General features: G+C 38.4%; 1 protein-coding gene across 1 annotated transcript in view; it reads right to left on the bottom strand.

Moving 5' to 3' along the window:
* Window positions 1–14,202, bottom strand: part of CNBD1 (cyclic nucleotide binding domain containing 1) — a 310,447-nt gene extending 296,245 nt beyond the window's left edge. Inside the window, exon 1 of the mRNA XM_037141383.2 lies at window positions 14,115–14,202. Coding sequence (XP_036997278.2) covers window positions 14,115–14,202 — 88 coding nt within the window. The remainder of the gene's footprint in view (window positions 1–14,114) is intronic.
* Between the last annotated feature and the right edge of the window lie 219 nt (window positions 14,203–14,421).

Below are 14,421 nucleotides of genomic sequence, written 5' to 3'. Positions count from 1 at the left end.
TGTGGGCCTGTGAACCAGAGGATCATGGTTCAATTTCCAGTCAGGGCACATGCCTGGGTTGCAGGCCAGTAATCGGCGGGGGACGCAACAGAGGTAACCATACATTGACATTTCTCTCCCTCTCTCCTTCCCTTTCCCTCTAAAAATAAATAAATTAAATTTAAAAAAAAGAAACAGAAGCCTAGAGAGTGTTTGTGGAGATTATAGTCAGTTACTAAGCAAAATGGGAATGAGGGGGATGCTGGGAAGATGGTGACAGAGTAGGACGGAGCAGATTTTAGCTCCCATACTCATGGGTGAAAATCCTGGCAGATCTATAGAGAAACAGTACAATAAACTATCGGTAACCCAGCATTTATGAAATTAAAAGACCAGAGATTGTGACCGACGCTGAAACACCAGACATCAGCTACAGGAGCTGGGACACATGCGGGCCCTGTGCCACTGCCATAGTGCGGTGGAGTCAGCTATGAGAGCCGGGACACTCGACACTCACAGCCCCTGTGACGTGTCTGGCCACCAGAGCAGTCAGCTACAGGAGCCTGGACACTCCTGTGCCGCTGCCATAGTGACAGAACTGGGCGCCATGGAGTCAGCTACAAAAGCTGGAACACTCGCAGAGTGCTGCCACAGTGACTGGCCTGGGAACTGGACGAGTCAGCTACAGGAGCCAGGACACTCAGCAGTGGTAGGCGACCAGCTCCGGGACCAGTGCAAGAGTAGGTGGAGACGGAGAACATCAAGATACCTGAAGGAGTCTGCACCACTGAAATTCCCAGGTATTATACCACAGACCTTCACACCATAAAGCCAGGGAGTCAGAACAGATCAATTTTAGTAGCTGAGACTAACAAGAGTCTCAAACAATGGGAAGACAAAGAAACAATCCCCAAATGAAAGAAAAAGCAAAAGCTTCAGAAAGAATGTTAGATGAAATAGAGGCAAATCAACTATCAGATATTGAATTAAAAGCACTGGTTATTACAAAGTTCAAAGAGCTCACAATGAGCTACTAGAAACTACAGGGGAACTACAATGATCTCTCTGCAAACTATATCAACATAAAAAAGGAAATAGAAACTATCAGCAAGGGACAAGAGGAAATTAAGAATACAATTTCTGAATTGAAGAACACAGTAGAAAGTTTCAAAGGTAGAATAGATGAGACAGAAGATAGGATTAGCGAGTTGGAGGACAAAGTAGAAAGCATCTCACAGAAAGAGCAAAAAAATGAAAAGAGGCTCAGAAAGAATGACTAGGGATTAAGAGAAATGCAAGACAATATGAAACGTAATAATATCCGAATAATAGAAATACCAGGAGGAGAAGAAGAACAAGGGATAGAAAATGTATTTGAAAGAGTAATGAGAGAAAATTACCTAATTTGATGAGAGAAACAGTCACACAAATCCAGGAATCACCGAGTCCCAATCAATAGGAACCCAAAGAGGCCCACTTCAAGACACATCATTGTTAAAATGGCAAAATTCCAAGACAAAGAGAGAATCTTAAAGGCAGCAAGGGAGAAAAAAAAAGAAATAATGTACAAGGGAGCCCCAATGAGGTTAGCTGCTGACTTCTCAATGGAAACACTCCAAGCAAGAAGAGAATGGCAAGAAATATTCCAAGTAATGAGAACCAGAGGCCTGCAGCAAAGGCTACTTTACCCAGCAAGGCTCTCAATCAAGATAGAAGGCCAAATAAAGAGCTTCCAAGACAAAAGAAGCCTAAAAGAATACACCCCCACCAAACCAGCTCTACAAGAAATACTAAAAGGACTGCTTTAAGGAAAGAAAGGAAAAGAGGGAGACAGAGAGGAACACACATACAAAAATGGCAATGAATAAGTACCTATCAATAATAACCTTAAACGTAAATGGATTAAATGCTCCAATCAAAAGACACAGAATAGCTGAATGGATAAGAAAGCATGACCCACACATATGCTGCCTACAAGAGACCCACCTCAGAACAAAAGACCATCACAGACTAAAAGTGAAAAGCTACAAACAAGTTTTCCAAGCAAACAGACAAGAAAAAAAAAAGCTGGGGTAGCAATTCTCATATCGGACAAAATAGATTTCAAAAAAAGGGCCATAAAGTGAGACCCAGAAGGTCACTTCACTGTAGTCAAGGGAAGAATCCACCAAGAAGACATTAACATCATAAATATATATGCACCAAACATAGGGGCACCCAAATATATCAAGAAAATCTTAGAGGACTTCAAAAAAAGATATTGACGGCAACACAATTATAGCAGGGGATTTTAACACCCCACTGTCAAAAATGGACAGATCTTCCAAATAAAATATCAAGATATTGCGCGCTAAACAACACCTTAGATGAAATGGACTTAACTGATATATATAGAGCTCTTCATCCAAAAGAAGCTAAATACACATTCTTTTCAAATGCACATGGAACATTTTCAAAGATAGACCACATGATAGGACAAAAAATGAGCCTCAACAAATTAAAGAAAATTGAAATCATACCAAGCATCTTCTCTGACCACAAGGGACTGAAATTGGAAACCAACCCCAAAGGAAAAAACCCAAAGCACCCAAAATCATGGAGACTAAATGGTATATTATAAAATGAATAGATCAAGAATGAAATTAGGGAAGAAATCAAAACGTTTCTGGAAACAAATGAAAACTATTTCACAAATACCCAAAACTTATAGGACACATGAAAGGTAGTCATGAGAGGGAAGTTTATAGCAATACAGGCCTACCTAAAGAAGACAGAAACATTTCAAAAAAACAACCTAACCCTACACCTGCAAGAACTGGAGAAACAACAAGGACAGCCCAGAGCTAGCAGAAGGAAGGAAATAATCAAGATCGGAACAGAATTAAATGATGTAGACACTAAAAGCACAATTCTAAGGATCATTGAATCCAGGAGTTGGTTCTTTGTGAAGATAAACAAAGTACACAAGCCTTTAAGTAGGCTCAGCAAGAAAAGAAGAGAGAGAACCCAAATAAAGACAATCAGAAGTGAAAGAGGAGAGATTACAACTGATACCACAGAAATAGAAAGGATTGTAAGAAATTACTATGAAGAACTGTATGCCAAGAAATTTAAAAACCTAAGGGAAATGGACACATTTCTAGAAAAATACGATCTTCCAAAACTCAATCAAAAAGAAGTAGAAAATCTAAACACACCCATAAAAGCAAAAGAAATTGAAGAAGTAATCAAAAACCTCCCATCACACAAAAGACATGGACCGGATAGTTTCACAGGAGAATTCTTCAGAGCATTTAAGGAAGAGCTAACCCCTATTCTCCACAGACTATTCCAAAAAATCCAGAAGGATGGAAAACTCCCAAATTCTTTTTATGAAGCCAGAATCATCCTAATTCCAAACCAGATAGAGACAACAAAGAAAGAAAACTTCAGCCCAGTATCACTGATGAACATAGATGCTAAAATCCTCAACAAAATATTGGCAAATCACATCCAACAATATATCAAAAAGTCATACACCATGACCAAGTGGGATTCATCCCAGGGATGCAAGGGTGGTTCAATATTTGCAAATCAGCAAATGTAATACATGAACAAAAGCAAAGACAAAAGTTACATGATAATAACAATAGATGCAGAATAATATTTTAATAAGGTACAACACCCATTTATGATAAAAACACTCAGCAAAGTGGGAATAGAGGGAGCATTCCTCAATGTAATAAAGGCCATATATGAGAGACCTAAAGCCAACATCATACTGAATGGGCAAAAACTAAAATCTTTTCCACTAAGATCAGGAACAAGACAAGGTTGTCCACTTTCACCACTTCTATTCATTATGGTATTGGAAGTTTTAGCCACAGCGATCAGGCAAGAAAAGGAAATAAAAGGCATCCAAAGAGGAAAGGAGGAGACAAAACTGTCACTGTTTGCAGATGACATGATAGTGTACATGGAAAATCCTATAGACTCTTCCAAAAAAAAACTGCTGGAACTAATTAATGAATTTGGCAAACAGCAGGTTACAAAGTCAATATCTGGAAATCAGAGGCATTTTTGTATACCAACAATGAATCAGCAGAAGTAGAAATCGAGGAAAAAATCTCATTCGATATAGCAAAAAGAAAAATAAAATATCTCGGAATAAACCTAACTAAGGAGGTAAAAGACCTGTATGCAGAAAACTACACAGCCCTGAAGAAAGAAATCAAGGAAGACACAAATTAATGGAAACATATACCTTGTTCATGGATTGGAAGAATTAACATCCTCAAAATGTCCATACTACCCAAAGCAATATACAGATTCAATGCAATACCTATTAAAGTACCAATGGCATATTTCACAGACATAGAACAAACACTTCGAAAATTTATATGGAACCATAAACGAGCCCAAATAGCAGCTGCTATTTTGAGAAAGAAGAACAAAGTAGGGGGGATCACAATACCTGATATCAAACTGTATTACAAGGCCACTGTAATCAAAACAGCCTAGTACTGGCATAAAAACAGGCACATAGACCAATGAAACAGAACAGAGAGCTCAGAAATCAACCCAACTCTCTACAGTCAATTAATATTCAACAAAGGGGGCAGTAACATAAAATGGAGTAAATGTAGCCTCTTCAACCTATGGTGTTGGGAGAACTGGACAGCTACGTGCAAAAAAATGAAACTTGAGCACAGACTTACACCATACACCAAAATAAATTCAAGGTGGATAAAAGACTTAAATGTAAGTTGTGACACCATTAAAGTCCTAGAGGAGAACATTGGCAGGAAAATCTCATATATTTCACACAGCAACATTTTTACTGATATGTCCCCTAGAGCTAGGAATATAAAGGAAAGAATAAGCAAATTGAGATCTCATCAAAATTAAAAGTTTCTGCATGGCTAAATAAAACAGTATTAAATTAAAAAGACAACCATCTGTATGGGAAAACATATTTGCCCAGGATACCTCAGACAAAGGTTTAATCTGCAAAATATACAAAGAACTTACATGACTCTACTCTAAGAAGACAACCAACCCAATTAAAAAATGGGAAAAGGACTTGAACAGACACTTCCCCAAGGAGGACATACAGAAGATCCAGAGACACATGAAGAGATGCTCAATATCGCTACCTATCAGAGAGATGCAAATTAAAACCACAGTGAGATACCACTTTACACCAGTCAGAATGGCTAGCATAAACAAAGCAACAAACAACAAATGTTGGAGAGGTTGTAGGGAAAAGGGGACCTTAGTTCACTGTTGGTGGGATTGCAGAGTGGAACAACCATTATGGAAAACAGTATGGAATTTTCTCAGAAGAATAAAAATCGACCTGCCTTTTGACCCAGCAATTCCACTGCTAGGATTATATCCTAAGAAGCCCAAAACATCAATTTCAAAGAACCTATGCACCAGAATGTTCATAGCAGCACAACTTACAATAGCCAAGAGCTGGAAGCAACCTAGGTGCCCATCAGTAAATGAATGGATCAAGAAATTGTGGTACATATACACAATGGACTTGTATGCAGCAGAGAGAAAGAAGGAGCTACTCCCCTTTGCAACAACATGGATGGAACTGGAAAGCATTCTGCTGAGTGAAATAAGCCAGGTGTTGAAAGACAAATGCCTAATGATCTCACCTTTAACAGGAAGCTAAACAACAAAACTGACAAGCAAGCAAAATAAAATCAAAGACACTGAAATAGAGAACTGGGGGACAGCCACCAGAGGGGAAAGTGGAGGGAATTTAAGCGGAAAAAATTGGAGGGATTTAGAGGAACAAGTATAAAGGACACAGGGACAATAACTAAGGGGGGTAGAAATGGGAGGGAGGTGGGGTGCATGGGGGAGGGGTGGGCTGGAATGGGAGAAATAAACAGAAAACTGTACTTGAAAAATAACTAAATAAAGATTTTTTAAAAAGAAAAAATGGGAATAATAGCACCAAATAGAACAGGTGGAGGGAAGGGATCCCCAGAGGAGATATGAGCTGAAGCAGGAGAGCATGGTGAGGAGTATAACTGTGCAACTCAGAGAGTAACTTTCTCTTAAGCATGGGATCATTCCAGTTCTGCTCCCTGGAGCCTAGATGAAGAAAGAGTCAATACATTGCTGGGTAACACTGCTGACAGAAACAACAATCTCTGACTATCAACTTCCATCTGAACCAGGAGGGAGTGTAAGTGACTGCAAATACCTTATGGAGAGATGTTGAAATGGGCTCCTTTGGAGCAGAGAGGTTCATTTCAGAAAACTTGGAAAGTGGTTCTGGCCAAGATGGAGGCATAAGTAGAAACACTTAGCTTCCTCACACAACCAAAAGTAGGATAACAACCAGTCTAAAATCAGAAAACGATCAGAAGTGCCAGAAAAATCAAACTTCAAAAAACTCTTGGTAACCAAGGAGTTAAAGAAACACTCATCTAGACTGGTAGGAGGGGCACAGAAGGGCAGCAGGGCAGAGAAGACTCATGGCAAAGTGGGGCCTGGCACACACACCAGGGGGTCTGTCACATTCATGCATGGATAAGCCAGGAGGCACAACTGGGGAGTGAGACAAAGTGCAAAATGCATGGGTGTCATTGTGGAAAACTAAAGACTCAAAACCTCTGGCTGTAAAGTTCTGTGGGGGGTGCAAATTTGGGAGAAACATCTAGTCTCACAGGAAAGTCTGTTGTAGAGACCCAGAGGGTGCTAGAACATACACAAACCTGCCTACCCAAGAATCAGCACTTGAAAAGGAACAATGTGCTTGTGGAAAGCATGTGATGGAAATTGAGGTGAGAGTCGGGCAAAGGGAATTGTTTCCTCTCTGACCCCTGCCCCACAGACAGCTTCATAAGGTAGTGAAGAGGGTTGCCCCAACCTAGCAAATACCTAAGGCTTCACCTTTTACAATGTAACAGGTGTTCCAAGACAAAGGAATATGGCCCAAATAAAAGAACAAATCAAAACTACAAAAATGAAACTAAGTGATAAGGAGATAGCCAGCCTATCAGATGCAGAGTTCAAAACTTTGGTAATCAATATGATCTCACCTATAAGTGAAACCTAATCAACAAAACAAACAAGCCAGCAAAATATAACCAGAGGCATTGAAATTAAGAACAAACTGACAGTAAACAGAGAGAAGGTGGGAGGGGATAATGGGGGGGGCAGGGAAAGGGAAGGGTTTTCAGGAATATCTATATGGACACATGGACAAAACCAAAAAGGGGTAGGATCAAGAGTGGGAAGTGGGGATGGCTGGTGGGGGGGGGGAAGTGGGGGGGGAAAATGGGACAACTGTACTTGAACAATAAAAAAATGTGAAAAAAAGAAAATAGAAAAAATGATAATCAGGATGCTCACAGAAATAATTGAGTTCCATCACAAAATGACAGAAGAGATGAAGATTGTACAAAGTGAAAGAAAGGAAATTATACAGGGAACCAAGAGTGAAGGGAAGGAAACCAGGACTCAAATCAACAATTTGGAATAAAAGAAAGAAATAAACATTCCACTGGAACAGAATGAAGAAAGAAGAATTCAAAGAAATGAGGAGAGGCTGAAGAACCTCTTAGACAACTTTAAATAACCCAAAATCCAAATCATAGGGGTGCCATCAGGAGAAGAGCAAGAGCAAGAAACTGGAAACTTATTTGAAAAACTAATGAAGAAAAACTTTCCTGATCTGTTGAAGGAAATAGTCTTCCAGGAAGCTGAGGAACCCCAGAGAGCCCCAAAGAAATTGGATTTAAGAAGAAACACACCAACACACATCATGATTAAGTTACCCCAGATTAAAGATAAGGAGAATATCTTAAAAGCTGTGAGAGAAAAGGAGACAGTCACCTACAAAGAAATTCCCATGAGATTATCAGCTAATTTCTCAAAAGAACCTTGCAGGCAAGAAAGGGCTGAAAGAAGTATTCAAGTCATGAAAGGCAAGGTCCTACATCCAAGAATACTCTACCCAGCAAAGCTAACATTTAGAATGGAAGGACAGATAAAGTGCCTCCCAGATAACATAAAGTTAAAGGAATTCATCATTACCAAGCCCTTATTATATGAGATGTTTAAGGGGTTATCCAAGAAATAGAAAATCAAACCTATAAACAATAAAATGACAACACGCAGCTATCAACAACTGAAACTAAAAAAAAAAGAACACACAAAAACAAAAGCTAAGCCCTGGCTGGTGAAGCTCAGTGGATTCAGGGCGGGCCTGTGAACCACACGATCGCGGTTCGATTCCCAGTCAGGGCACATGCCTGGGTTGCGGGCCAGTTCCCAGCAGGGAACTCACAAGAGGCAACCATACATTGATGTTTCTCTCCTTCTCTCCTTCCCTTCCTCTCTAAAGATAAATAAATAAAATTTAAAAAAAAAGCTAAGCAAACAACTAGAACAGGAACAAAATCACAGAAATGGAGATTATATGAAAGGCTATTGATGAGAAGGGATAATGGGAAAATGGAGGGAAAAGGTACAGGGAATAAAAAGCATAATTTGTAAGCATAAAATAGATGAGGAGAGTAAATAATGGTATAGGAAACAGAGAACTCAAAGAACTCAAATGTACGATCAATGGACATGAACTAAGAGGGGTGGGGAATGCTGGACGGGGTGCATAGAGGGAGAAGGGTGATAAAGGCAAGGAAAAAATTGACAATGGTAATAGCATAATTAATAAAATATACTTAAAAAAGAAATGGGAAACATTTTTAAAAAAGAAAACTTACAAACAGCTCCTGTGGATTTTTAAAAGATTGTTATTCAATTACAGTTGTCCCAATTTTCCCCTTTTGCCCTCCTCCACTTATCCCTATCCTCACTCCCACAGTCAATTTCCATACTGTTGTTCATGTCCATGAGTCATTCATACATACTATTTAACTAGTCCCTTCCTATGGCTATTTATAGGCAATGAGCTTATAAAAATTATAAAAAAACTGAACCCTTGCTGGTATAGCTCAGTGGATTAAGCATGGGTCTGTGAACAAAAGCGTCACCAGTTCAATTCCCAGTCAAGGCACATGACTGGATTGCAGGCTAGGTCCTCAGTAGGGGATGCATGACAGGCAACCACACATTGATATTTCTCTCCCTCTCTTTCTTCCTCCCTTCCCTCCTCTCTAAAAATAAATAAATAAAATCTTTTAAAAAGTATAAAAAGCTGAGAAAAAAACTTTTATAAGCCTACAGTTGGCTATGAAGCTATTCCCAGGGCAATTCAGCACATGCCCTATATTACTTTCATAACCTAGAAACTGAAATACTATATGTGTGGCCATCAAAGGCTCTGTGGACTACTGTCAGGGCAGCTGTGAGAACTCCTCTTTGAAAGGGAAATCTCTTCCAGATGCCCTTTTAGAAGACTGAGACTCCATCCTATATCCTGAGAACACATGTTAAATGTGGCCATCTGAATGTTTAACGTATCTAGAAAGTCATCCTGTCCAGCTGAGTAGTGTTGCAAATGGGTTTAAAGAACATCCACCAAGCATTTTCACTATAGTGGAGAGTTAGATCAATTGGAAGTGTAAAGTCTAGCACAGACAGATTTTAGCGAGACAGACTTTGGCCAAATCATGAAAAATTTAAATGCCAATTTGAGGAAAATAGATTATAATCTAAGTTTTGAAGAAGAGGAGAACCCTGGCAACTTTTGAGTAGAGAGTTAACAAGATCAAATTCCTATTTAAAACATTATATAAGAAAAGTAATTCAGTCTACATTATATGTCGGAAGGGAGACCAGGGATCAGTTCAGTCAGAGGGGATGGAGGATGGGTCTAGATGGATGTAATGGATGAATTCGGCAGGTATTTCTCAAATGGTGGACTGAACTCAAGGATGAGCTGGGGTGATCTCTAAAGATCAGATCTGATTTGAACTGCACTACAATTTACCCCAAGAATTCCTGCCTGAACCCCCATCATAATCCAGCTCAAAGTTGCCATGACCTAATTTTTAAAGGCTACTCATGATTTTCTAATAAAAAGTAAACATATATTAAGGTAGTTATAAGAGTAATAAGAAAAAAGAAGAAATGCTTGTTATTTGCAGCAAAACATTCATTGCTTTCTCCTTTGCGAATAAAAATAAAGAAAAACAAACTTTTACACTGAATAATAAAGCTGAGAAAATAATTTTCCAATCTTCTTTTCATAAATTATCTGATGTTCAAAGGACTACAATTAATTACACAAACACAAATCTATGCACAGACATTCAGCAATCTTTGCCATTTTGTATACCTTCTGGAAATATCCATTCTCATCTCTTTGAGTTGTTTTTAAGCCTTGTTTTCTCACACATTACATGGTCTGCTTCCATCTTTCTTCTCACTGACAAGCCCCTTCTTTTCTTATGTGCACTCCTAGGATTTGAGGTTTAGCACTTTAAAATGGAACAATATTCACTTTTCCAGATATATCTATGCACCTGAAAACTCCTTTCATCTTTAGCTATAAAAGAACTGAAAGATGCTCAAATTACAGGAAATGCCCTTGAAGTGTTAGGAAGGGCGATAGTTCTTTTTTTCAGCTTTTGTGTAAATGTGCACAATGAAATGAAAGAGGAGCCAAGGAAATCATTCACAGAAAGAGTACAAGATTACATCTTGTTTCTAAATTTCTTTAGCTCCCTGTCCCCTCTACATTCTCATATATCAGAATAAGCAAGGTATACCCACAAAAATTTCATGAAGCTGAAGCCTTTGTTGTTACTGAAATATAAGACCAGAAATGCTTTCTCCCAGATAAAATGCAGTCAAAATGTAAAGTGAAGTTTTGTACTTGTCCTTTAAATAAAGGCACAACCTATGAACTCAAACAGAGCTGGCCAATGAGACCATCCTGCTAATTGTAAATGTAGAGATGTTCCTTTCAGCCAAATGCCAAAGGACAGCTTCATGCTTTCTATTAAAAAATAGTAAGACATTTTTCTTACTTCTGTCTCTTCAGGAAATCAATATCTAATAATAACAGGTCATATGTACATTCAGACCAGATGTTTTCCACAGGTGGTAAAAACTACTTTAGGGTTTAATAAATATATGGCTTTTAAAGCAATTCTCATCAGAATAAAGAGTTCCATGTCTACTTTTGCTTTTGAGACCAATCATCTCTTTCAAAGGGTTAGCAAGTTGTGCAGATTTCTGAGACACAATTCAGAGACTAAGGAAGAAGACTTGAAATTTTTCCAACAGAAATATATGTGGAGAAGTTTAACTACTTGGAATGTCTGAGAGTCTGAATCTCAGAGTAAGGAGACGGAATTGGAAGAGAGTTGATAGGTGTCCCATCAGTTCCCTACCTCAAATCAATGTCCAAATGCAAACAATGCACAGACTTAGTTCAACTGGTAACATGGGCAGGGCACCTCCAGGTGCTGGGCAAGGAGAAAACTTGGGTGTTGTTAACTGTTGTTTTTATAAGCAGAGAGAATTAATTGCATGGGGGATACTATGAAGAGTGTACACCCTAGGGCAATTGTGTGAACCTTAGGAAAAAACTTCAGCCTCACTATTCTTAACTGTAAAATGGATCATGTATTAATATCCTATTGCTTTGGTAGCAAATTAACACAAGCTTACTGGCCTAAATCAACACAAATGTATTATATCACAGGTTTGGGAGTCAGAAATCTGAAGAAGGTCTTACTGGGTTATAATGAAGGTATTAGAAGAGCAGATTTCTTCTGGAGGCTCTAGGGGAGAATCCATATCTTTTCCTTTTCTAGCCTCAAGATGTCCCTAATTCCTTGGCCTATGACCCCCAATCCATTTCCATCTTCAAAGCCAGTAATGGCCAGTGGAACTTCTTCACCCTACATCACACTTCCATGATGAAGGAAGAACTTTGTGATCCCTCTGGGTCCACCTGTAATGCAGGACCCTTTCCTTAAGGTCATCCAATTGGCAGTCTATACCTCACTGTTGCACAACACAGGACATCTGCAGGTTCAGAGATTAGAAGGACATTACTGAGGGCCATATTATCCTACTACAGACCTCCTAAAGTTCTTGTGAGAAACAAGGGAAATGACAACAGTGTACTAAATGCTTACACAATGCCTATGGAAGGTACTGGATGAATGTTTCTTATATATAAATTTTATAGACAAGGTAGACATGACTCAGTAAAGATAACCTACCTAAACTCATGTGATGTGAACAAGAAAGTGCATAATGATTGGGAATTCTTAAGGTTCTTAGCTGAAACTTCCTATTTATATGCAGATTTTTTTTAAAAAATGAAGATTTTATTTATTTTTAGATGGGAAGAGAGAGAAAGAAAGAGATGGGGAGAAACATTAATCTGTGGTTGCCTCTCAAGCACCCCCTACTGGAAACCTGGCCTGCAACCCAGGCATGTGCCCTGACTGGGAATCAAACCAGCAACCCTTTTGCTTCTCAATCTGATCCTCAGTTCACTAAGTCACACCAGCCAGGGCTATCCTCAGTGAATTTGAATCGCCCTCATTGATACCTGGTTTACAATTCAGGTCAAGTCATATTTCAAATTGCAGACATCTCATAAATGCTTTCATGGGTCATTGTTTTAGCAAAGACCATCAGAGTTTGCTAAGGGGAATTGTTGACTGGGTAGAATTAGCACAAAGACACAGCCATTAATCAAGCAGGACACGTCTCCAAAGAGAAGTCACAGTATAGAACATCAAATTGGAGTCTATACAGGGGACATTGGGGGCTTGCTGCTTCCATTACACTCTATTCAGTTCTGAGATCTGAATTGGTCCTGATTTTTCATCTTTTAATCACTTCACACATGCTGAGTGTTCTTTGAAGATAATACAGAGGTCAGCACATATCTCATTTCAGTGATCCTAAATTTATTTGATCTCTTAACTCCCAGTCGCTGCACTTCCTGAGCTGCTAAAAAAATTGCCCTAGGATAACTTTTTTCCTTTTTTTCTAAATAAAATCTGTACATTAGGAGCTGTGGTTTTTGAGAAAGTTACATCTAATACTATTTAAACTTGCATTAAAATGCAAAACCTTTATTATGTGCAAAATGATTTCACAATAACAAAAGCATATGAAAAGTAACATGTAGAAATTAATTTGGTTTAACATAAGAACTTTGTCAAACATCATTCAAAACATATATACACCTTTTCAGGGTTTCAAGTGCTGCCTGTGGCACCATTTTCGCTGTAGACTATGATCATTTATTTAAAAAATATTTATTTAATAAAACTAACTCTCCCAGGAAGTTAAAAGAATAGATGGGTTAGGTTCTTCAAACAATATTATAAATTTACCATACTATTAAAATAATACACACATTAAATAAATTATCAGTCAATGTAATAGTTTTATCCCACATTTAATATGAATTTACTTACTTATTTACTTTATACTTAATAAATTAAATATATTTTTATATTAAAGAAGTCACAATTGTTAGGTTTGCTACCTAAAAGATGCTTTTAAATCTTAGCTGTCACTAGGTCTATTACATGTTAATAATTATTAATATTGGTAAGCAAATATTAGGTTTATAAATTTGATGGCTATGACAAGAAGTCTAGAGAAAAATGTTCTCAGTTTAGACTAGCAATGTAAAATAAGAAAATACTGGCAACTGCATAAACTTCGAAATATTTAACCTTATATTTATAATTTCTATGATATTGTAAATCAATGACTACAAAATAAAAATAAAGTGGGAAGAAATTTCTGAGCAAGATAATAAGAATTTTCTATTTTTCCCTTTAAATTTTTAAATGAGAATGCTCCCCACAAAGATTAAATATTAATTAGTTCTTGAAAGCAGTAAGACTGAGTCTGGGTAGTTATAAGGGCCTGATCAGAGGAGACTCGTGTTACCTGTCTAAGCCTTTGCATTTTCTCCTCAAAAATATTTGCTAATGGAAACCCTGAGAGTTCATGCCAACCCTCATTTCACAGCATAAAAGACTTGAGACCTAAAAAACTAAAATGGCTCCAGGAGGACAAAACAGAATTTGTACATCCACGTTTTTTTCCATTTCAGTAATAAACCATCAATAATATTGCCAATGTCCCTACCAACCAACCCTGGGAAGCCCCATGTTTGATATCTGGGGTAAGTAACACTGGAGACAATGCCAGACCTTTGAGGAAGTTCCACTCACTTGGCAAGCTGCTAGGCAGAGGAGGAGGTACACTGTTTATGGCTCTCATGTGAGACAGAATGGCTGAGGAAAGAGAAGACACAGGCATCTTGATGGCTTAAAGGCAGCTAGGCATAGATGACTCAAGAGGCAAAGGATGACTTTTCCCTGATGCCTCATAAAGCCAAACCCTCAGGGTGCCCTCTGATAGGCTATGTACTTCAGAACCTTTCCTCATGGTTCTCACCAGTGTTGTCACTGCATTCTGAGAGGGAGGAATGAAATATCAAGAGCAACAGGAATGAAGAAGGAAATCCCAACCCACAAG

The sequence above is a fragment of the Artibeus jamaicensis genome, unplaced genomic scaffold (genome assembly GCF_021234435.1).
Source record: "Artibeus jamaicensis isolate MK-2021 breed Jamaican fruit bat unplaced genomic scaffold, CSHL_Jam_final scaffold_916, whole genome shotgun sequence".
Taxonomy (NCBI): Eukaryota; Metazoa; Chordata; class Mammalia; order Chiroptera; family Phyllostomidae; genus Artibeus; species Artibeus jamaicensis.
This window is presented reverse-complemented; position numbering and strand designations above follow the sequence as displayed.